The 23,101-nt window shown below is 45.5% G+C and overlaps 2 protein-coding genes across 3 annotated transcripts in view; one reads left to right on the top strand and one right to left on the bottom strand.

The window, feature by feature from the left end:
* Nucleotides 1-7,161: 7,161 nt before the first annotated feature.
* Nucleotides 7,162-10,307, bottom strand: FJX1 (four-jointed box kinase 1). Its single transcript, XM_019738562.3, has one exon. It carries the CDS (start codon nt 9,393-9,395, stop codon nt 8,082-8,084), a length of 1,314 nt encoding a protein of 437 aa, XP_019594121.3. The 5' UTR covers nt 9,396-10,307; the 3' UTR covers nt 7,162-8,081.
* The window catches only part of PAMR1 (peptidase domain containing associated with muscle regeneration 1), a 153,797-nt gene continuing 139,699 nt past the window's right edge, over nt 9,004-23,101 (top strand). Inside the window, exon 1 of one of the 2 annotated variants that reach the window (XM_074336210.2) lies at nt 9,004-9,141. The gene's annotated coding sequence lies outside the window, so the exon portion shown is untranslated. The remainder of the gene's footprint in view (nt 9,142-23,101) is intronic. The other variant, XM_019738561.3, reaches the window with a different exon arrangement.

Genomic DNA, 23,101 nt, shown 5'->3' with positions numbered 1-23,101 from the left:
TCCTGTTAAAGTAAATGTCTCCTCTGTGGGGAAATCTCTCTGAATAACCACATAGGGCACCTAACCCTCAAGTAAGACCCAGCTTATTGCAAGCAGGATTTGATAGCAGGGTGTAGAAAGAGCTCAGGTGGACTTTGCTTCCAGCAATAAGGCAAATAACCTAAAAACCTTCCCTCTCTACAACACCTATAAATGTTTTATAAACTACAACACACATCTTTTTAAATGCATAGCTGAGCTCAGAAAAATGTAAGAAAAATCCCCATGGGTCCACAAACAAAGAGGGAATCAAAATCAGAATGATAGGTGAGAACCGAAACTGGGGCTGCCCTGAGAGTGTGTGTGTGTGTGTGTGTGTGTGTGTGTGAGAGAGAGAGATCTTTGTAATCAGGTGATTTTGGGAGAAAATTTAGTTCTCTGCAAGACCCTTCGAGGGTAGGCCACTCAAAGGAAAATACCCTTTCAGCAAAGGGAGATATGATAGGAGATTGCTTGTCTTATCCTGAACTCTGGGGAAAAACAAAAGTCTCTGGAAAGACTCCTCCTATCATCATATATGGTTAGTATTTACATTTACACGACCTGCTAGGACCTCAACTTCCTGGCAAAATAATTAGTATAAAAGTGAACCAGTCTTGACTTTAACCCTGGGGGAACTGACACAAGGAAATGAAAACTTCTTGGGAAGAAAATGGGAGTCTCACAGATACCTGGGTGAACATGAGCTTGCAATCCAAAATTACAAAATACAAAGCTTTGGTAAGTCAAGTTGCCAGATTTAGGAAAACAAAACAAAACAAAACAAAACAAAACAAAACAAAACAAAGCAAGACACCAAGGTGACTTTCAATTTCAGATAAACAACAAATAATTTTTAATATAATATATAATATAACATCCCAAATATTACATGCAACATACTTATACTAAGAAAGCATGCATCATTTATCTAAAATTTAAAGTTAAATGGGTGTCCTGTATTTTATCCAGTAACCCTATATGTGTAAAAGTCAGGAGGTACACAAAGAGCAGTATTAGACCTCCCTAGAACTTCAGATACTAGAGTAATCAGATGTACACTTTTAAATGACTGAATACATCATGAAAACAGTAGAAAATATTTAAAAAATGACTAGAAAGTTTTGAAAAAGAACCAAATATGACTTCGGAAGACAGTATGGCAGTTTCTTGCAAAACTAAACATACTCTTACCTTACAACTCAACAATTGTGCTCCTTGGTATTTATCCAAGGGAAATGAAAATTTATGTCCACACAAGAACCTGCACGCAAATGTTTATAGCAGCTTTATAATTGCCCAAAACTTGAAGCAACCAAGATGTCCTTCGGTAGATGACTGGGTAAATAAGCTGTAGTACATTCAGACGATGAAATATTATTCAGCACTAAAAAGAAATGAGCTATCGAGTCGTGAAAAGACATGGAAGACCCGTAAATGCATATTACTAAGTGAAAGAAGCCAGTTTGCAAAGGCTACATACTGTATGATTCCAATTATATAACACTCTGAAAAACGCAGAACTATGAAGAAAATAAAGTGATCAGTGGTTGCCAGGGGTAAGGGGGAGGGAGGAATGAATAGGTGGAATACAGAGGATTTTTAGGGCAGTGAAACTACCCTGTGTGATACTGTATAGGTGGATATGTGTCATTATACATTTTTCAAACCCACAGAATATACAACACCAAGAGTGAATCTTCATATAAACATGGACTTTGGGTGATGATGATTTCTCAATGTGGGTTAATCTATTGTAACAAGTGAACCACTTTGGTGGGGGTATTGATAATGGGGAGGCTATACACGTGTGGGGACTGGGGTACATGGGAAATCTCTGTACCTTCTGCTCAATTTTGCTACGGTGTGAACCTAAAATTTTCCATCTTCCCCACTAGATCCTAAGCTCCATGAAGGCAGGTATCTTACCTATCTTTCTCATCATCAAATCCACAGAGCCTACCACATGACCTGGGACTTTTCATGGAATCTTCAGGCAGAGAAAAGCAACTGGAAGTTAGGGGTGAAATTCATTTGCAGGATTGCTGTACATAAAAGCATGATGTGTTTCTAAAGTCGAAAGAAATTCTAGAGAACATCTAGTCTTCCCATTGCTTTTCCAGATGAGGAAAATAAGGATTTCATCAATTGGTCTGAAAATCCAGGGCTATTAAATGGTGGACATCAGACTCAAAATTCAGTTTTGCCAGTTCCCAAATGATACTGCTTCCATTCCATCATGTTGCCTTCAGGACCAAGATCGTGCCTATATAAGTGAAAAAAGCCGGTATGCAAGGAAAAATACTGTATGATTCTAGTTATATGAAATATCTAGACTAGGCAAATTCATAGAGACAGAAAGTAGACAAGAAGTTACCAGAGCCTGGGGGAAGGGAGGAATGGGGAGTTATTGCTTAATGATGACAGTTTTTGTTTGGGGGTGATGAAAAGTTTTAGAAGTGGTGTCATGGTTGCACAATGTTAATAGTACAATATGACTGAATTGTACACTGAAAAATGGTTAAAATGGCAAGTTTTATGGTATGCATATTTCATCACAACTAGAAAAAGAGAAAAAGATCGTGCTGCGGTCATTCCCCACTCATCTTGCTTCTCCAGACCATTCATAGGATAAGGACAAAGACTTTGATGAGGATTAAAAAAAGATCATTGAGGGGAAGGTATAAACAGGCCGTCAAATTAAAAGTGACACTTCTCTATGAGCCCACAATTTCTCAGCAAAGTAAAATCTGCTGATCTGGAAAATGCCAGTTCCATACATAAACTACTTATTTTTTCTGGATAGGGTGTAAAATAACTGTTAAAACTCTGAAAGATACCATATGGTGCTAAAGAAAGGAGGAAAAAAAGTTCTTTTTTGTTGTTGTTACTCGAGGAACAAATTAGTTCTTTATTCTCTTAAAAAAAATTAAGGTGCCATTAAGAGAAAAATTTCAGAAGTGTCTAGAAGATATATCCAAAATGGAAAAGAAAGTTGAAAAGATAAATAAAATGAGCATTCCTTTAGCTATATTTGGTGGAGTCCAGCAGAGTAAAAAATTCCAGCTAGGCAGCATTGAGACATAGTTTATTAATGCAGTTTCCCCCACAGCAGGACATAGAAAGAGAAATTGGTAAAACAATCACATTAAAAAATTATGACTGCTACATTTGATCTTTATGACTACACAGCAAAGGAACTGTCCTCTTGAGTTGTCCTTGGGCCATGTTGAGGCGGAGATGCAAATAATTTTTTGCCCTCCAAAGCCCCACAACAACACTATTTGCTCACGCATGGTGGGAACAGACTGAAAGTTGTATCTCACATTTAGGGGATTTTAAAGGTGTTTATAAAAAGGCCCTATAAAAGATTTCGAGCAGGTCTCCCAATTACATTTTGAAGAAAAACTGCTTCAGTCTTTTGTTTTTAAAGAGTACATAAAATTGAAATCTGTATTTCCTTTCTGGAAAAAACTGTCATAGGTGGTAAATCGATTATAGGTGGACTTTCCCTAGAATCTTAGATCTAGGATATAAGGAGCTTACTGATCATCTAATCCAGGGTTTTGCACAGTGTGGATTTTGTCATACTGATGAATTATTAAATCAACTGCGAGTGTCACAGCTAGCGTTTGGAAGAAGAGGAGGAATAGAATGAAATTGAATTGAGTATTACAAGTGTGTGGCATGTGCTGTTTTGTGAAACGTTTGTTTCAGTTGTATGAATGTGTATGTGTCTGTGTACCAGCATTTTGGGTCACAATGTGAAGTCTGTGACTTACTGTGAGTTCTGGTCAAAAACCTTGGAAAATTACCAGTTGAATCAAACACCTTCTATTCCAGGTAAGACACCTGGAGCCAGAGAGTAAAAATGACTTTCCCAAGTCACACATGAGTCAGAAGTAGCCCAGGTCTCTTGATTCCTAATATCCTGTCCATTTGACGCTAATGATCAAAGTATGCTTGCATGTGGGTGTCAACTCTGCACTGTGGTTTCCATACCACCTTGGCAGCTGACACTCAATTCCCTTCTGGAGCAGTTCCTATGCTTCTGAGTCGACTGAATACCCCTCTTTCCTTTAGTACTCCCGCAACCTTACACCACATGGGATCAGTAGTTCTGTGGGCTGGGGCAGGTGTTTGGGGAGACAAATAATCAGTGCCCAGGCTTGGATCATCCATGATTATTGGGTAGCTCAGAAGATGCAAAATTCCACAGCTCACTGCTCCATGGCGCTGATGAGCCACATGAGAAATAGAATCACAGCCTTCCTGTGAAAAAGAGGGGGGTGCATGTGACGGCTCATATAGAGGGCATTCTCAGAAAGGAGACAGCCGGCTGGCAATGGTGGGCTTTAGGTAATTTCTGCCAGACTCTTGCACTCTGGCTGGTTTTCTTCAGCCAAAATAGAAGCATGTAGAAAGTGTTCTATGCCTGCGTTATCACAGGATTATGGAAGGGAATACTGCTTGGGGCTCAAAGTGCCTCTGGTTTCGACTTTGAGGAGAAAATTATCTACCCGACCAATAAACAAACACATATTGCATTTACTATGTGCCAAGCACTGTTCTGAGCATATCACAAATGTTTACTCATTTAATCCTCATAATAACCTCTAGGCCTTAGAGGACTCTGCTAGCTGCAGTCGCAGGCAGAAGGTTGAGAAGTGTTGAAAGGTGTTAGAATAATTTGTTTTTCTTCCTGATTCAGGAGGGTGAGTACTCTTAATAGAGTTTAGAACTATGTCATCGACAATGTGAATTAATCAACAGTCAAATCCAGGGAGAAAAGGTCAACTGCCTACTTTCTCTTGGCAGAAAGAATTGGGAGGATTGTTCTTGCAAAGATTCATCACTTCTTGATGCTTTCCAGAACTGGTGATGAATTTGCAAAGAGCCATCTACTTTTTAAAAAATCGCCCTCGTATATTTGTAGCATAGCTGCCTGGGTGCACGAGATCTGCTTGATCCTGAAACCACACACTCAGGCCCACGTAGAGATGAAACCTGTGCCCTTGGCCTTGTGATCTAGTGCTTTGCATAGCGCTGGAAGAGGACCCTTAATAATTTGTTCAATTAGTTTATTGCCACACTTCAAAAACTGCAAGTGACTTTGGAAGCTATATTTGGCTTTGAGGATGAAAATTAATAGAAGTTTACTGAAATGTAAGAAGGGCAAGAGTTTTTTTTTTTTTTTAAAGGTGAATAGGAAGTGAGTTTTTTTCCAAGTACTTATGATGTGCCCTTATGTTTTCTATGTTAACATTTAAATCCCACAATACTCTGATCGAATCTCCATTTCATACAGGAGGGAAGTAAGTTAAATGACTTGCTGAAAGTAAATAGGTGAGGGACAGAATTCAGAATATAGTCTGTCTGCAGAACCCATTACACTTTCCACATCATGCTGCAGCCTAAGTTTTTTTTTTCATCTGAAAAATGATTTGGCCCTAGCGGCATTCACTGACCATGGCAAAACTTTTAATTGATCTTTCCATGCCACAGCCTACCGATTATCCACGAAGAATAAGCAACAGTTCAAACCTGTTCTCTGTAATTAAGTCTTGGTTCCCTTAACAACTCCACCATGTAATTAAACTTATTTCTCGAACAGGCAGATATGGTTCACTAAAGAATCTGACAAGAGCCATTTAAATTATCCTTAGCTGCTTGCTCATGGTCAAGTCTGGGCTTGGAACTGAAGTTTAGGAGGAATGTAGAGAATGCTGCGGGCCCAGAACTCACTAGTGCAGGAATTATATGAGAGTCAAGGTGTTATTTCCTGCACAATCTGTGAAACTCCTGACTTATCTCTGCTCATTGTTTTCCCGGATGAACATGTCAGGTAAAACTACAGGTTGCTAAATAGTTATCCTTGGAGCTGCCTCTGTTGACTTGGGCAGCAAATCTCATATACCTATTAATCGATTATCAGACATGGAAAATGTTTCTTTTTGAAAGGTGGTCTCACACTTAACAATGTCTTGAAAAAAGATATATTCGTCATCATCAGTCCACTGTGGCTGTGTTACGAAAAATTTGGCTGACACCACAAAGTTTATTGAGTCCTTTTTTTTTTTTAGTTGGGATAAGATTTGGCTTAGCATAAGCCACTGAAAGGATGACACTAAAGAGTTAAATTACAAGCTGTGTTGTAATGCAGAGTGAGACAGGAACCCACAGACTTAATGTCTTCATAAATCTAAAAAACTCTAGGTTTACAAATGCAAGTCAAATTAAAAAAAAAGTTAAACAAAAGTTGCTTTGAGTTAAAGGTCATGAAATATAGAGAATAGGCAAGATCACTTAGGCTCAGATTTCAAACAAAATGGCAAGATAAAACACCAGTGGGTTGTAAAGCAAACAAAATCCAACCCTCTTTCCCCTCCTCCATGGGTCAAAAAGCAGTTTAAGACAATCCAAAAATATTTTCTAAATTTGAAGTCCCCAAGAAGTTAAGGGTCCAAATGTCATATACAAAGTACTGCACACTTTCACAGTCTCACAATGGCTGCTCTGAGGGGACCATGCAGTTAGTACCTGGGAAACAAAAACAGTACAATCTCTTAAGAGAGCTGGATGAGTACAGATGTTGGAGATTATGATCTCCTGGATGCAATGGAACTTATGCCAGGAGATTAAAGAGAATTACTTTATGACTTTCTCTACCTGTTTGCAATGTGTTCAGCTTATTATCTGTACACATTGTGATGTATAGTAATTACAATGCTGAAAATAATGTGTAACATGTGACCACTGTAGCTTAGTTTAAAAAGGAAGCATTTGTCGTATTTTAGTCTGCACATCTGGTTCTATCATAGTTGCCACATGAATAATATAAGAATATATTACAGTGAAATATCAAAGTTTTATTTGCCAGGAAATAGAATACTTTCTTACTCTCTCCACCTTCCTGCATTTTCTATGTTGAACTCTGAACTTTCCAGCCCTACGGTTCATTTAAGTGAGCAGAAAGGGAATCTGCTCTTATCTACGTTCAATTCTCTAAATTCTGTAGTCACAGCTGGGATGTGTTCGCATCCTTTGTTTTAAAAGCACATCCCCAGGGAGAAACCCTAAAGCTTGTTCTAAAACCAGGGAGGGCATCAGATACCTCAACCAGTTAAAACCACAGGAATTAAATTCTAAATTTTAAATTCCCTTTTATTGAAATATAAGTTTGTTTAGTATATTTACACCGCACTTTATGCACATATATACATACTAGGCAAATTTTGTCAAATAAAAAAGTTTTTCTTAATACAAAATTAAAATAAAAACAAAGTAAAGTGCATGAAACTGATTTTTTTTTTTCTTCTTGAACATCGTCATTGTCAAAATTTTGGTCGGTTGGGAGAGGAAGAAAAATTCATTATTTGTGCACACAGCCAGTCCCGCATTTGTAGCCTTCAGGCCAAAATGACAAGCGGTAAAGAACAAGTCAGATGCAGTCAGGGTCTGCAGGACTCTCCAGGTTCTGAAGGTCTTGCGCGCTTTGTCCTATCCGGATCCGTTCCCCAGCTCTTTACAGTGATCTCACCATCACCAGCTGGAACAAAGGGAGAACACAGGAAGGGGGCTCCACCAGGCAATGTCACAGCTCTGCTCTGGGCCACAGCGCTGCGTTTGGTAGGAACTGCAGAATTAAGCTCACAGCTCAAATAGAAGTTTTCCTTTTTGGGAAAGGAACTAGGGGGAAGGGGAAAGGCAAGGAATGAGATACATCTCCCACAGAGACGGCCACCGGGGGGCCAAACTCTGGCAGCCAGTTTCTTCGGATCCAAACTCCCTGCTGGCACAGGGAAGAATCCTTTTATAGGCTGGGTGGAGGGGATGTTACACTTCTCCGCTCGGTGAGTTCTCCTTCCAGAACTTTGAAAGGAAACAGCATGGGGCTGAGAGAAAGGGGCAGGTGGGTGAACCTTAAGGTTTTAGCCGCCTTCGCGCTCAGGCCCTTAGCTGGGCGTTGGCCGGCAGGTCCCAGGCGGTGGCAGAGGCGACAGCACTTCCCCCATCCTCCATTCCCCAGCCAGGGGTCTCTCTCTCTCTTCCTGCGGGTGATGCTAAGTCTCCGCTCGGTGGCCGTACTTGGCTTTACAGTGCAAAATGTGCTTGGCGAGGAAGTCAAGGCGGCGCTGCAGTAGCTGAGCGTGGGGGTCGGCGAACGCTGCCAGCTCAGGGAAGCGAGGTTCGTGGTGCTGGTAGAGGCGCAGCAGCCGGGCGGCGGCGTCCTGGCCGCGGTGCAGCTCCAGGACGCGCCGCGCTGTCCGCTCTCGGAACACGCACACTGACTGCAGCAGTGGCTCATTATACTTGTCCCACATGCCCGCCACCCGGTAGCCGTGCACCAAGCCCGCCTCGTTGTCCAGAAAGACCAGCGCCCCGCCGGGGCCACGGTGCAGGTTGCTCGTGGCACGCTGCATGACGCGCGGGTCCCACTGCAGGCTGAAGAGATTGCTGACAAGCCGGTCGAAGTTGGCCGTCAGGTAGTCGAAGAGGATCAAGTCGGTCCATTGCACCAGGTCCACCAGCTCCGCCTGGCTGCGGTTGGCCAGCTCGCCCCCGGCTGCGCGTAGGGGCCGCAGATGGCCGTCCTCCGAGCGCCAGGGCGCGGGCACCACCACGTCCGTGAGGTTGGGCAGCCAGCGCGTCAGGCTTACCACGCTGCCCTCCGTCCAGTGCGCCGAACGAAGCTCCTCCTGCACCTGCGCCCACTGCGCGCCCCGAGCTTCCACCCGGGCCAATGCCAACGGCGGCACGTGGCGCTGGAGGCCCAGCAGACGCGCCAGGTAGTAGGACAAGGCCTCGCCCTGTATCTGCTCCGGGTTGATGCCGTAGCGCACGCAGGCTCGGGTGCCGTCGGCAAAGCGCGCCAGCCGGTTGGAGCTGCGACCGCAACCCCCGCGCTCTAGGGTCACCACCTGGGCGCCGCGCGCCGTCTCCAGCCACGCCGCCGCCTCGGCCTCGGAGAAGCCCCGGGGCACCTGCTCTTCCAAGCCGCGGCTCCAGAAGACGCCCCCGTGCACCGCGGCGCTCTCGTCCAGCCAGGGCCGACCGGCTGGCACGTGCCGCCCGCGCTCGCCCGGGGACTGCCGGGGAGGGCTGTCTGCGCCGGCCGCCAAGGTGAGCAGCGCCCGGAAAGTTTTCAGGGAGCCGCCGCGGGCGTCCCGCGCCAGGAGCGGGGGCTGAGGGAAGCGAGGCGCGGGCTTCGGACTGCCGCCCCGGGCCGGGCGCCGCGGGAGTCGGTCTTCGGGCGGCCGGGAGGCGAGCAGCTCGGTCCGCGGCGGCAGGAGCCCGCCCCACAACGCCAGCAGCGAGCCCAGAGACAGCAGCCAGAGCCCGGCGCTGGCGGCGGCGACCCTCATCCTCCTGCCCATGCTTCCCCGGCCGCGCCGGTGCTGCCGCCGCTTCAAGCCGAGCCCGGGCGCCCGGGTCCCGGGGACGAGGCGGGCCCGGCAGCTTGTTGGCTCCCGGGCTCCGGGCGCCTCAGCCCCATCGCGGCCGCGGGGCGCTGCGGGGCTCCGCCCGGCGCTGGGAACTCGCCTTGCCGCCGCTTCCCAGCTGCTTTTGTATTTCGCTGTGAGACCCTCCGGCGGGCGCGATTCACAGGCGTCCGGACCACGTGGGAGCGAGGGGGATCCCCCTCCCCCTCCTCCGCCGCTGCTCCCCGCCCCCCACTCCTCCCCCTGCTCTTCCTCTTCCCCTTAAAGCGGCGATGGCTCCTTCCAAGCGGGAGAGGCGGCCCCACACTCGGTCCCGGACTTAGGGGCCGGAAGGAAGCCCGGCTGGGGGCACCCGCGCCGGGTCGTCGGAGGGGGCGGTACTGAGGTGGAACTGGGCGGGGTGGGAGGGACGCGCCCCTGGCGGACGCGGGGTTGGGAGTGGTCGCCGGGTCCCTAGGCCAGGGCAGCGCCTGGCCTCCTGCAAACTTCGTACTAAACCCGATGGTGTTCTGGGCGCCGCCTGGCGAGGATTAGGGCGGGTCTCTGCCTTCTCCGTTTCCGACGGTGTGATTCACCTCGCCTTGTGTAAATCCCTGGGAATCTCTCCGAGCCACGGAGGATGTGACTCCTGTCTGGTAGAGGAACCATCTGTGGCAAACAACTTTGAACCGACACCCCCTTTCCGGAGAGCGCTCCTATCACAGGTCACTGACGCTTGTGCACTTTGAAGTTGGTCGCTCCACCTTTCCCAAGGGACTCACAGGGAATTAAACCTCGCCTTGCAAGGAGAACACCCAGGCCAGCTCCCATTTATTCGTTCATCCATTCAACAAAGTGTCTGTCCTCGGTTCTGGTCTCAGAATAGTAAAATCCACAGATGCCGTTCCCGGTGCTGGTGGAGCTTATGTTTTAGGGGGACGTTCAGGTTGCTATGAGATCGTTATAACCCAGGATCCAACCTAGTGCGGGGGAGAGGGGTGTCAGGGATGATTTCCCTAAAGAAATGTTACTATTTAGCTCACGAGGACCCCGAGGCAAGGGAAAGGGATGACGTTTGCTCAAAATCCCACAGTTATTTCGTGGAGAAACTAAAAGTCAAACTTGGGTCTCCTGGCAGCATGCCACTTGATTTTCCTTCCATCAAGAAAGTTCAATATTTTTATCAAGTTGCCAGCATTCTCATTTTTTAAAACTCACTGTCATTTAACCAGTCACTTTATATGTGCCAAATGTAATTTTCAATTCAACAAATGAAGAAAAATCCCCGTACTATATTTGACTTACTGCTGTAATAGTTTAAGGGATAAAGAAATGGTTGCCGGAGGGGGTGGAGGAGTAAAAAACAAACAAACAGCAAAACAACAGACTACCATTATCTTCCAGCCACCTTCGGGTTCAATCCACCAGGAAAGCTCTTGGATAAGAATCCGGCCCTCCACCTTCCCTCTTTGTACTAGAGTATGTCCCAATCCAAACCAAAATTCCCAGGGAAGACACATGATTGCGGGTTGGGGTGGAATCCACCTCCTGAACCGAGGAGTTTGAAGTCTGTTTCCTTACATTTGTTTCTTTTCTCTTTTTATCCCCCACCAGCTGCATATGAGGGTTTCAACTTTAGTAGCTCATCAGCTGGCATCGAATATATTTTATTCACCAAAGAATGAATGTTCTAGAGTTATAAGGCAGACATCCTAATGTTTGTGGCTGAACGAGGCATCAGAACACATTGAGGGCCTTCCAGCACTGACCCAGTAAAGCCTCAAGTGTTTCCATATTGGTTGAAGCGTGGGATCTTGGTTGCATCTGTTCTGTACCGCTTGGTGGCTGGATCATGCCTTTTTATAGCTCTTATCTGATGAGATTACTATGGCTCCCATATGGGCACATCAAAACATATTAAACTCATTGAAAGGTACTGTCTTCTCTCTTCCTGCTCTGTGCAAGCTCCTTACTCCCAACTTTCCCCAGAGGGCAGGAACTATGTCTTATCAACTTTCTATTTCTCTTAAAACTCAACATGGTATATTATACTAAATAGGTGCTCAATAAATTGAATTACTTTTTTTATCTTTGGGTTTAACTTCTGAGAACTTTTTTTTTTTTTTTTAATGCGTTGCTTTCAGCTTGGGTAAACTGTAAGCAAGATCTCCACCTTGTGGGCATAAGTAGAATATCATCTAACTGGAGAACTGTATACCTTTTTAATAGCACAATTAACTGTTTAAGTTCAATTCTGAGCCTATGAGGTGGCAACCATGGTCCACACCATGTCCTAGGTGCTATGGGGAAATCCAGAGTGGTCAGTGTCTCTGTCTTTTAAGCTATTAACAAAAGCTAGACATAACCACAAGAGATCGTTCGTTGTGTATGTCATCATGAGGAGTCTGTCTTGTCTATTGTTTTATGGCTGCCTGGTACACTGCCTGGCGCTTAGTGGGTGTTCATGAACAATTTGCTGAATAAATCTTTGGAATGTTAAGAGTTGAAGCTCTGCAAGTAGCATATATCAAGTCTTTTTTTTTTTTTTTTAAACCTTACTACAAAAGGTTACAGAATAAGAACATTCATTCATTTTAAAAGAAGAAAATATTGGTGAAGCCTCCGCTTAAACTAGGCGGAAGCACATGATATTCAGTCTGGGAGGGCTGGCCTCAAACCCAGATACCCCAACTCCCAGAATCTTCCAGTCATATCACTGGTCATGACAAAGAAACCGAATCTTAAAGAAGTCAGCTAAGATTTTACACCTCAGCAGACAGACTGACTTAATCGTAGCCCTTTGCCTGTAGCAGTAGGACTAAATGCACCATGTATCAGAACAGGATGTACTAATAGAAACTTGAACAAGTTCATTGAAATGCAGAATTACAGGAAACCTAAGGAACCAAACCAAACCAAAACCAAAAAAACACACACACAAAAACAAACTCAAAATGGAATGCAGTTTTAGAATGGTAGTAGATTATTTTACAGTTTTTAAAAACACTCCTTTGTTTACTTGTAAGATGAAAACACTCCTGTTCTCCTTTACTTCCTGAACTGGGACATCCCACCACAGACGCATAGTCGAGCCACTGTGGCTTGTGGGGTTAGCGCAGCTCATCACAGTGTGTAACCTTGATGCCATCTGCCCCTCTGGCAGCTGCTTGGTGATGAGGGAAGGTGCTGCTCCTGCGTCACTACACTGGTACCTATTTTTACCTTGGAAACTTTCTTACTGTAATTCCTCAGAGCATCTCTCTGAGCCTCGACTTCCAACTGCTTCAAACTTTTCCACAGTCCCGTCTGAAAAATGATCTGGTTCATATAACAGTGCCTCCTGGGGAAGAAAGAGGAGGTGGAGTTGAGAGTTGGGAGCAGGGCAGCAAGCAGGCTCTGAGTGGGAACATTTTCCAAGTCTGGCATTTCCACTTTCTGGCTGTTTCCTTTCTGGCTAGTTATTTCCCTCCGATGAGTGTCGGTTTCCGCATCTGAGAAATGAGGCTAGTAAATCTTACCTACTTCACGCTGTTGTTATAAAATTCTGGTGAGATATTAATAATCACCACAACAACATTAGCAGCAAACACTTACTGAGTGCTTATGATGGTCTTGGCCCAGGACTAAACACCACACGTGCGTGCGTTGTTCCTTTAACCATCGTGACAGGTATGATTGTCCCCACTTTACAGATAGGAAAACTGAAGCTTAGCCAGTAACTGACCTGAAGTCATACAGCAAGGAAATGGCAGGGCTGAGATTCCAGAACTATGGAGGGAAAACCCTTTGTAAATTGTAAACTGCTGGGGAAATGTCAGATATAAAATTTATTGCATTAAATCCAAGTAGACTCCACTCAATTAAATTTTGCTTCAAAATGTTCTCGGGGGTTGCTACTATGTGAAATGGTTAAGAGCAAGAACCCTTAAGCCAGGTAGTCTGGGTTTAAAACTTAAGAGCTGTGTGACCTTGAGTAAATTGCTGACCTGTCTGTGCTTCCGTGTACTCATCTGTAAAATGCAGTAACAATATTGGTATTACTAATACTAATTCTAACAATTCTATAACATCTGATGATTAATAGTAATTAAGTAATAGAACAAACCTTATAAGCTGATTGCGATGATTAGCCCCTAACAAGTACTTAAATTAGTCCCTAACAAGTACTTAAAATATTGTCTAAGAGTTCACTACTATTATTGTTTTGTTACTTCCTTTCATTCCTGTTCCACTGTTTTCTTGCCCAGTTGGGGGTCTCCTCCTTTTCCTGTTGCTGTCTTCCACCAAGTCCATTTGGGTGAGACTCACCTAATAGTGGTGTTCCTTCCCAGTGTACCTTTTTTTTTTGTCCCAGATGGATGTCTTCCCTGAAAACTTTGCTCTTTTACTTCCCCACAGAGCTGGGCCAGCTGGACCTGACCAAGGCCCCCAGTGCAGCTCTGTGGAAAGCCCAGAGCCTCCAGCTAGCCTCCAGAAGCTGGCTTCCTCTCACTATTCTGCCTCCTTCAATCCTGACCTTTTCTGGGTCTTCTGAGTTATAAGCCCTCCGAATGCTAGAGGCCTCCAAATGCACCTTTCTAGATGCTTTTACAAAAAGGAAGGAAGAGAAAGACCACATTGGACACAGGACTACAATATTCCTTGAAACTGGGTAGGACTCCTGCTTCAGCCATTACTAGCTGTGTGACCTCGGGCAGCTTTCTAACCTCTCTGGGCCACTGTTTCATTATTTGTGTCTCCCTCTTCTCCAGTCTTTCTCCCCCTTAGGGTACATTATTTTTATGCTTGGAGATCGTTTTCCTTTTCTTGGTGTTTCTCTATCTAATCATGATCTGGTTCTCCTCCGAATTGTTTAAATGACTTCATCCTCACATACCTGGGTATCAGAGGCAGGTATAGACACATCTGGTTCCAGGTAAATCCTACTGGGTAGCTAGAAGGAGGTCAGGAAATGTAATAGTCTTTGTAATTACCTTGTCTCCCTGAATGAGTCTTACTTTTAAGAACACACTGTGTTTCTGGAAAGAATGTCAAGGTTGACACGAACCCTTACTTATGGTGAGACTAACATTTCTGTGATTGTCTCTTCCACGAAGCTCTCTTTTTGACCTGCTTTTGAAAAAGGTTCCCATAGCCTAGAGACTAGAATATGTGAGAGACTAGAATCTAAACGTTAGAGCATTGGTGAATTAATTTAGTAAATTTTAGAGCAGTCGTGGACACATATAAGTCACACGCCATCACACCCTAGTTACAGCGGATGTTGGTAAAAATTCTGGATTGGGCATTTGGGGAAATTAATTTCTTTGTCTACTATCATTTAGTTCAACCAACATTTGTTGTTTACGTGCTAAAGGCCAAAGAACTGGACGAGAAGTGATGGGGCATCAGATTTTCTCTCGTCCTAACGACTGTATCAGGGAGCCTTGGCTGTCTGCTCTTCACCCTCCACCTCCCCTTCCTTCTCCTTGGCAGCTCTCCGTCTCCCTCCCCTGTGCCTGGTGCTGGAGGGGAGGCTGAATCCTGGTTGGGCTAAACCAGGCATGGTGCTTTCAGTCTCCTTCCCAGTGTCTGGTTTAGGCCTAGGCATAGGCCTGTGGCACCATTCTGGCCAGTGAGACCTGAAGGAAAGTCCACAAGGAGGGTTCTGGAAAAGATGTCTGTGCTATGACAGAAAGACACAGAAGACATGGCATCTTTTCTCCATGGTTCAGGTCCAGTTTGAGGCCTGGACTTGGGGCAGTTATCTCTTAACTGCAAGGGGAGCTAAATGCACACATCGAGGGTGGCAGGGCAGAAAGATGGAAGGAACCTGGGTCTTTGGTGATGTCGCCAAATTCCTGAATTAATCAATTCTGGGCACCCCTCTTGACTTCCCCTGTGCTTTAACCCACTATGAGCTGGTTGTCTGTTGTTTGCAGCCATTAGATTCCTAAATGATACACCTCTCACATAGGGGCTTACAAGCCAGAGAGGGGGGCAAGCGTGTAAATAGACCAATTCCATCACAACTGTGCTACTGAAGGGACAGTGTGGTGAAGTGTTTTTGGATATGTGATTTGCAGCCAGGCTGAGTCTTGCACTACTAGCTGTGCCGTCTTGGGAAAGTCACTGAACCTCTCTGGGCCTGTTAACGCATCTGAAAAATGGAGATGATAACTGCACCTGCCTTAAAACATTATTGTATTATGTACAATTAAGCACTTAGTGCTCAATAAGTGTGAAATGTACATTAAGCACTTAGTGCCCAATAAATACTATCGATTGATCTAGCTATTATGCAAATGTAAACTACATGAGGGCACAGAGGAGGCAGCAGCAAATACTACCAGGGAAATCCAGGAAGACTTCACCAAGGCAGCAGATATTAAGCTGAGTGTTGAAGGGCAAATAGGGTTTGCAGGTCAGGGTCTGGGGGAGAAGGGCCTTCGAGCGAGCAGAGGGAGCAGCATGTGAGCTCAGCAGCCATGTGCCCACAGGCAGATGACATTTTTCAGCAGCTCAATTTCCTCATCCTTAAAAACACTTGAATATGTTGGATTAAGTTAATCCTCTTTTCAGAAAAGAAACGAATCTCAGTTCCCCCACCTAGCTTGAGAAACACTGGAGCAGAGACTCTCCATGGCCTCTTCATCACTCACCTATGATTGTTTCAACCCACCCTGAAGAAATTCACTCAACAAACATTTCCTAGTCGAGGAGATGACTCGCGGGCTTTGTGGATTTCTTTGCTCATCACTGCCCAGAGCCTTCTCCGGTCTGCAATTAGCAATGCTGCTCTTCAGCTTCCTGAGGCCCCGCACATCTCATCAGTCAGATAGATGTTAAGCTTAATTAAGCTTGTAAAGCTTTCTGATTTCCTCCGATGAAAGGTGGCCCATCAGTACGTTCCAGGTTTTATTTTGGTAGCTCCTGCCAAGGGTTATTATAAATAGGACTTAGTGCAATGTGGCCAAGCGCTTAGGGTGATAATGTGTCAAGACCAATCGTGGCTGCTGAGAGCAGAGATATTATCATAATGGTTCCATCATAGGCGGTGGGTGTTAAATGGAAGTGGCTGTGAAAAAAATAAAAAAAGTACTGCAGGCCCAGCACAGCCAGGATAGAGGTGGCTGCAAGTGAAATATCGGCTGCTCATGGGATCTCCGTCATAATCATTAGCTATATTAGCCTCGGAGCCATTTCTTTTCTGCCGTCTCTTCTAGACCAGACTCCAACTCAAATAAAAAATGGATGCTTTAACTCCAAATGAAAATATATTCCTTTGCTGCTTTTTAAAATCCATTTACATTAAAATGATGGCCAGCAGGTAAGTAATTTATAACTGGGGGCTCACTGCATCGCAGACAAGTGTCCTCAGAATAGTAAGCAGGTTAAGTGGGAGACCAAGGGCCTTCCAGACCTGGGAAAAGTCATCACTGTTGGACCAAAAGGGGCTGGAAGAAAATGCAGAGGCAAAGGGTAACTCAGACATACTCGCTGGGCGGGGGGGGGGGGGGGGGGGGGCAGTGAATGGGGAGGTAGCTTCGTGTTTCATCGATGGTGGCTGAAAACCAGTGACATGTTCTTCAGTAATGCAGCTCCGGTTAAGAATGTGCTAGCCTCCTGGACCCCAGGTTTCATTGCCTGACACCAGTGTTCTGCATTCCATAGGCAGACAATCAGTACACCTGATGTATACACCTGGGGAGGATGATGGCGATAAGAATGATCGTGATAATGGTGCAACTCTGTTGTTAGGACCTTTCCTACTCTTCTGATATCCAGTTAATCTTGACCCACATTCCTATCCCATGGTCTGGGAGGGTCCAGAGACTTTCCCTCTATTTCTGAGAGTCCCCGGGGCTTTGCTCCTCCAGCTTGTCTCTCTGCATCCGCTTCCTGCTTCCATACTTGTTGCTTTGGCTCCAAAGCACATTAATATGGGTGTGACGTTCAATGCCTTCATCACTCCCAACCTGACCAGATCCACTTAGGCCAAAGAGACGAGTTTAATGACTACTGGAAGATTCGGGAGAGGGTCTCCCAAAGGGGTGTGCCTCCCTGTGCAAGGCCTTCTTTTGTCATCTACCTATCCCTTCCCTCCTCCTCAACCCTTTGTGGGGAGACGTGCAAAATTCCCGCTTACTTTACGTACCGCAGGGCTGCTTCCATTGCAGCCTCCTCAGGGTCTCAGATTCTACCTTAGACTGGGACCATCAAGATTTCTGTTGTGCTCAGACTGGGAGAGGAATTATGGTGCACACAATTTTGCCTTTCCAGGGTACTGTCTACATGCAAGGTGCAACGTGCAAGACTGCTTTCCATGCAGTTAATCTTTCAGACCATCCTCCTCCTGTCCCCAGAGGTGTTATTCCCCCATTTCAATGATGGGAAAACTAGAGCATCGTGAGAAGTGTGACTCGGCCCAGGAGACTGCTGCTAAGTGACAGAAGGGGAATTCCAATTTTGGTCTGCCAAAAGACTGAGGTTATGTTAACTGCAATAGGAAACGGCCTCCTGGGGCCGAGAAACACTCTGGTGAGTGAGCAAAGGGACTCCTTCCAAGGGAGTCGTCTCTTCCTTGGCACTGGCACCTTGTCTTACTCCAGGCACGTTTGGAACAGGTGCTGCCTTCCATCTGTCCTCTCCTCTGCCGCGTGATTGAGCCCATCTCCTAGGAGATACCTTGCAGTACGGAAAGCTCCACGTGGTTCCTTTCTTCTCAGGTGGGATAAGAGTTGTTAGAAAAGAAGTGGGCTGAGCCAGTAGTCCTGGGGACCACACAGTCACTGTTTCAGGACCAGATTAGCCTGAGTAAGGATGGCAGTGCAAGAACGCCCACCCTAATGTCTCACCCCTCCCAGGAGCCAACTCTGAGATTGCCACAGGGAAGCAGGGAAGGTGCCTCTGCCCGGCAGGGTGTGTTTGTTACATACCACGCACTGAGACTCGCCCCTGAATATCTATGGTTCCTTTTCATTTCATCGGAGGAAATAAGGAAGAAAGAAACCTCAGAGGCCTTGTCTTGCCTGCCTGAATTTAAAGAACGGCAGCATTTTAGGGGCACTGTGAGCCTGAGGAATAGCAGGAGAAGAGCTGAGGAATAATGATGGTGATATATTTAGATGGCTCCTTGAGGTTCTGCTGCACTTTCCCATGGCAGTCTGGCTGGATTTCTCACAATAACCTGCTAGGAAGGGAGAGGGGGGCAGGTGTTAGCAACTGTTCCTATTTGAGGAAGGAGAAAGTTGAGCTTCAGAGGGTTGTGTGAGGAGCCCAAGGTCAGCTAGTTCCTGGCAGACCTGGAACTTGAACACACTTGACCTGACTTCCACCTCAGAGCTCTTCCGTGACATTCCTTCATGGTTCAGTTCTGTTCCTGTCTGCAGGTTGTGTCATTGCCTCCCGTTTTCCACATGGTTACATGCGCATGTTACATGTCTGTTACAAGGTCCACTAAAATTCTAGTAGGAAGGGCAGAAAAAGGAACCCAGGGAACATTCCTAAAAAGCTGGAATATTTAAAAGCTTTTCCCCCATGGAATGGTTCTTCCTATTTCTCTTGTTAGCAGCTAGGACAGAAGGAGGAGGGAAAGAAAAATCAGAAGGGTTGGGGGAAAAGAGGTTATTTTGAAATCTTTTTCTGTGCTTGCCTGTTTCTGTTGGTTAACAAACAGAGGGTTTAATCAAAAGGAGTCAGAGAGAGAAAGAGAGGGCAATCACTGATCATTAGATCATTTTCTAAGTGACTTTTTTGGGGGGCAGGGGAAGATCATAAAACAACTCTGAGATGGCAAAGAGGAAATGGTAAGAAACAAAAAGCTTTCTGTTGCTTCTCTGCTCCCACACATGATATCCTTGCTCATACAGGACCAAAACAAGCCAACAGGCCAAAGCAAGGTGCTTGATCTTGTCATCTTTCCCCATTAAGAGGGTCATTTAGTTAAGGACGATGACAGATCCACATGGCTGTATAGGATCAGTGAGAGGAGGGACTCACAGAATTCCTGCTTTGGTTTTCACGTTTGTAAAATGGGATATTATTTTTGCCTCACAGGAGTTTTGTGAGAATTAAATGAGACATGGGATTAGATAAAATAGAGTACATGAAAAGTTCCAATACAGTTTCTGGCAGATAGTAGGCACTCACTAAATATTAACAAACGACATACCCAGCTGTATGTCTGGAAGGCTACATACTAAGCTGGCAATAGCGTTACTCCTAAGACGGTGTTGCTGTGTGGGAGGCACACTTTTACCATACACATTTCCCTATATGTGTCATAGCGCACTGGGGGGAAGTATGCTGTGTAAGTATTCAGGGGTGTGTGTGGAGGCTCAAGTTAAAAGTTAAGATCACATACAGGGTGATACAGAAGATGACATTTTGGTACCTCTGTGTGGGATTATAAAATCTGTACTCACTACACTTGAGTCAGTTGAAATGCCTTTAGTAGCAAGCAGCAGAGACTGAGTGTCTCAGTCAAGCAAAAATGGGATTTCACAGAAGGATACTGGAATAGTTCCCAGCATCAATGGGAGAATTGAAAGTTGGGTGTTACCACCAGAACGAAGCGGTCCCAGGTAGAGAAGCACCTTCTTTCAAAGGTACAGGTACAAGATATCTCAGCTCCGGTCACCTTTCATTCAAGCTTTTATATTCCAGGGAGAGGGAATCTGATTGTCCTTTTCGGGACAGACATTTCCACCCTTGGCTCATCCAGCTGTTGCCACGTGACAGGGCAGGTAATATATACAAAGGAGCAGTTCTGTACGGGACCATGATTCCATAAGCATCCACCCACACCAACACTTCTGGGTGGCTGGCTTTTTGAAAGATAATCATTTTGCTTTACTTTTAAATAATAGTTAGAAAACTCCAACAATTAATAAAATAAGTAGAGCTATGTTGTAAGAGCTCAAGAAAATGTATTTTGTGTGTCTTCTCTAAGGGGCCAATAGAATAAAAACCAAGCGGCATGATTCGTCCGTCCTGTGCCTAGTGATACATCGCAGAATGACACATCTGCCTTGGGTCGGAGCAAATATTGATCGGGATGGCAAACACACCCACACAACAATAACAATACTTGTCTTTTTGGCTAGAACAGTGAGCACATCTAAAATCTCCATAAATTGGTTTTGTGCTGCCTCACAGATTAGGAAGGGACTTTGAGACCTTTATTAGAGTAGAGAAAAGTAATGGGGCATCTCTGAGTTTTCCATCAATAGCTTTTATTTGATGGTGATTAGGAAGCAGGGAGTGTGGTGCACACAGAAAGTATGTGGGGTTTATTGTGAGAGAGAGAGAGAGAGAGAGAACATTTCATTGCCCTGGGGCTGAATAATTTAGCCAGTCCAGTATAAGCCGAGCTGAAATCCAGACTGCATTTTCTATGCTGACTGTTTGTGTTTCCCAGGAAAGAGGAGCCCAGCCCAGGCCCAAGACGTTGGGGAACAGGTGAGACGCAGGGCGCGTAGCCAGTCGGTGGGACAAGGGGATGCTGTGTGTCCTAGTAGAGCTTCCTGGCATCACCAGTACCACCAGTACCTGCTGGGCTGCCTCCCCACCTCTCAGCCCCTTAGCGTCCTCCCCTGTCTCAGTAAATCCTCTCCTCGCCACCCACCCCTTCCTTGTGACTGTTTTTCTCGGGGTGCGCGTTGCTGGGGGAGGTCATCAGAAACTACTTACTAGAAGGTAGGAGCCTCATCTCTAACAACCAGGGGTAGATGAATCCAGATACCATTTACTGAGTCTTGCCACACGCCAGTCTGCTCGCATATCCTCACAAACCCTTTCGGGTGGGTTTCGTAACCCCTGTTTACAGACGAGGAAACCAAGGTTCCGAGAGCTGAGGTGTGTGGCTCAAGTTGGTACAGCTCTGACATGGTACAGTCAGATTCACACCTGCGCCATGTGTCCTAATGCTTTCTTCTCCATGTTGGAAACCTGGCTCAGAAGGACCCATGGCCCAGCAGCTCTGCCACCAGTCACTGGTGCTCTGAGACAGAGAACGGAGAGCCATCTCAGCTTTAACTGCAACAAATTGGGAATTACAGAAGTCTTGCTTCCAAAGCCAGCACTATAATAACATAATTTGAAGCCAAGCTGTTGAGTCTGCTCTTTTGGGCATGGCAGGGAGACCAAGGCACCAGAAACCGCCAGGAGTTAGTTCGCACCCAGCAGTGAGAGCCCTTGGAGAATGCTCTTTCTAAGACACCCAGGGGAAGTTTATTCCTTTGCAGCCTCAGACATTGGGTGTATCTAACCTCTCAAGTGGCTGCAACCCTTAGATTGAATAGTTTTATAGGAATTAAAAATATGGTGAATTTTGTGCTGCCTCTGGCCATAACTGGAATAAAAATGCATCACGTCAGACAATATCATGCACTAATTAAACCAGCAGAGAATGAAACAATGGAAATACAGCAGCGCCACAAATGGGAGTCGTGGGCTTTAGAACACTCCCCCAGCAGGCAGTTGAATTTAAAGTTCCATTATTTTGAGTGAATGTGACCCTAAGGAATCATGCACGGATGGCTTTTTTGTGATGTCAGGGCAATCCCGCTCTTGTAGTGTCGTAATTTTGATAAAGCTATGTTGACAAAAAAAAGTGTAAACATATGTATACATAGGAAAGAGCCCAGGAGGATACTGTTAATTGTGGTAACCTTAGGGAAAGGACATTGAAAGAGAAAGGACCTTCTTCTTTTTCTTAAAATAATTTCTTATCCATTCCTGGCATGCTTAAATTCGTTATTCTCAGCACGTATTTTTGAGTAGACTGGAACAATCAAGGGAATGCGTTAGAGGGAAAGATTCATGCTTCATGGCACCATATTGTCAAAAGGCCGATAGTTACGTGACCATTAAGCTGCCCCACTGGGCCAGGAATTAAGATGGGAGGGCCTGAGCTTGGGTGGTAGCAGTGGAGAAGGAAAGGAAGGGAGAGGGATTTGAGCCGTCATCACAAGTCATCAAAAGCCAGGATGTGATAGTTTTATGTGTCAACTTGACTGGGCTCAAGGATGCCCAGGTAGCTGATAAAACTTACTTCTGGGTGTGTCTGTGAAGGTGTTTCTGGAAGAGATTAGCATTTGAATGGCTAGACTAAGTAAAGAAGATAGCTAGCACCAATGCTGGTGGGTGTCACCCAATCTGTTGAAAGCATGACTAGGACACAAAGCTGGAAGAAGGGTGAATTTGCTCTTTTTGCTTGAGCTGGGACATCCGTCTTCTCCTGCCTTTGGAAATTGGCATTCCTGATTATTGGGCCTTTGGACTCAGACGAGGACTTATTACCATTAGTCCCTTGATCCTTGGGCCTTTGAACTTGGTCTTAACACTATTGGTGTCCTGGCTTCTCAGGCCTTGGGACTCAGGCTGAATTACAAACTGGCTTTCCTGGTTCTTCAGCTTGCAGCTGAGAGATGATGGGACTTCTTGGACTCCAAAACCATGTGAGCCAATTCCTATAACTACATATTTATCTTTATCTATGCTATTGGCTCTGTTTGTCTGGAGAACCCTAATACACAGGAGTACCATCTGAATTGGCGTAAGGCTTGCAAAGTGGCGTGGTTTGCATGAGGATGGAGCCCACACATTGCTGCTGAGCAATGGAGGGACCTGAAAGAGCTGGATGGGTGGATGGACAAATGAATGCGTTCCCTCATAGA

This window comes from Rhinolophus sinicus, chromosome 14 (genome assembly GCF_057876585.1).
Source record: "Rhinolophus sinicus isolate RSI-liver-muscle chromosome 14, RSI-T2T, whole genome shotgun sequence".
In the NCBI taxonomy this organism is placed as follows: Eukaryota; Metazoa; Chordata; class Mammalia; order Chiroptera; family Rhinolophidae; genus Rhinolophus; species Rhinolophus sinicus.
This window is presented reverse-complemented; position numbering and strand designations above follow the sequence as displayed.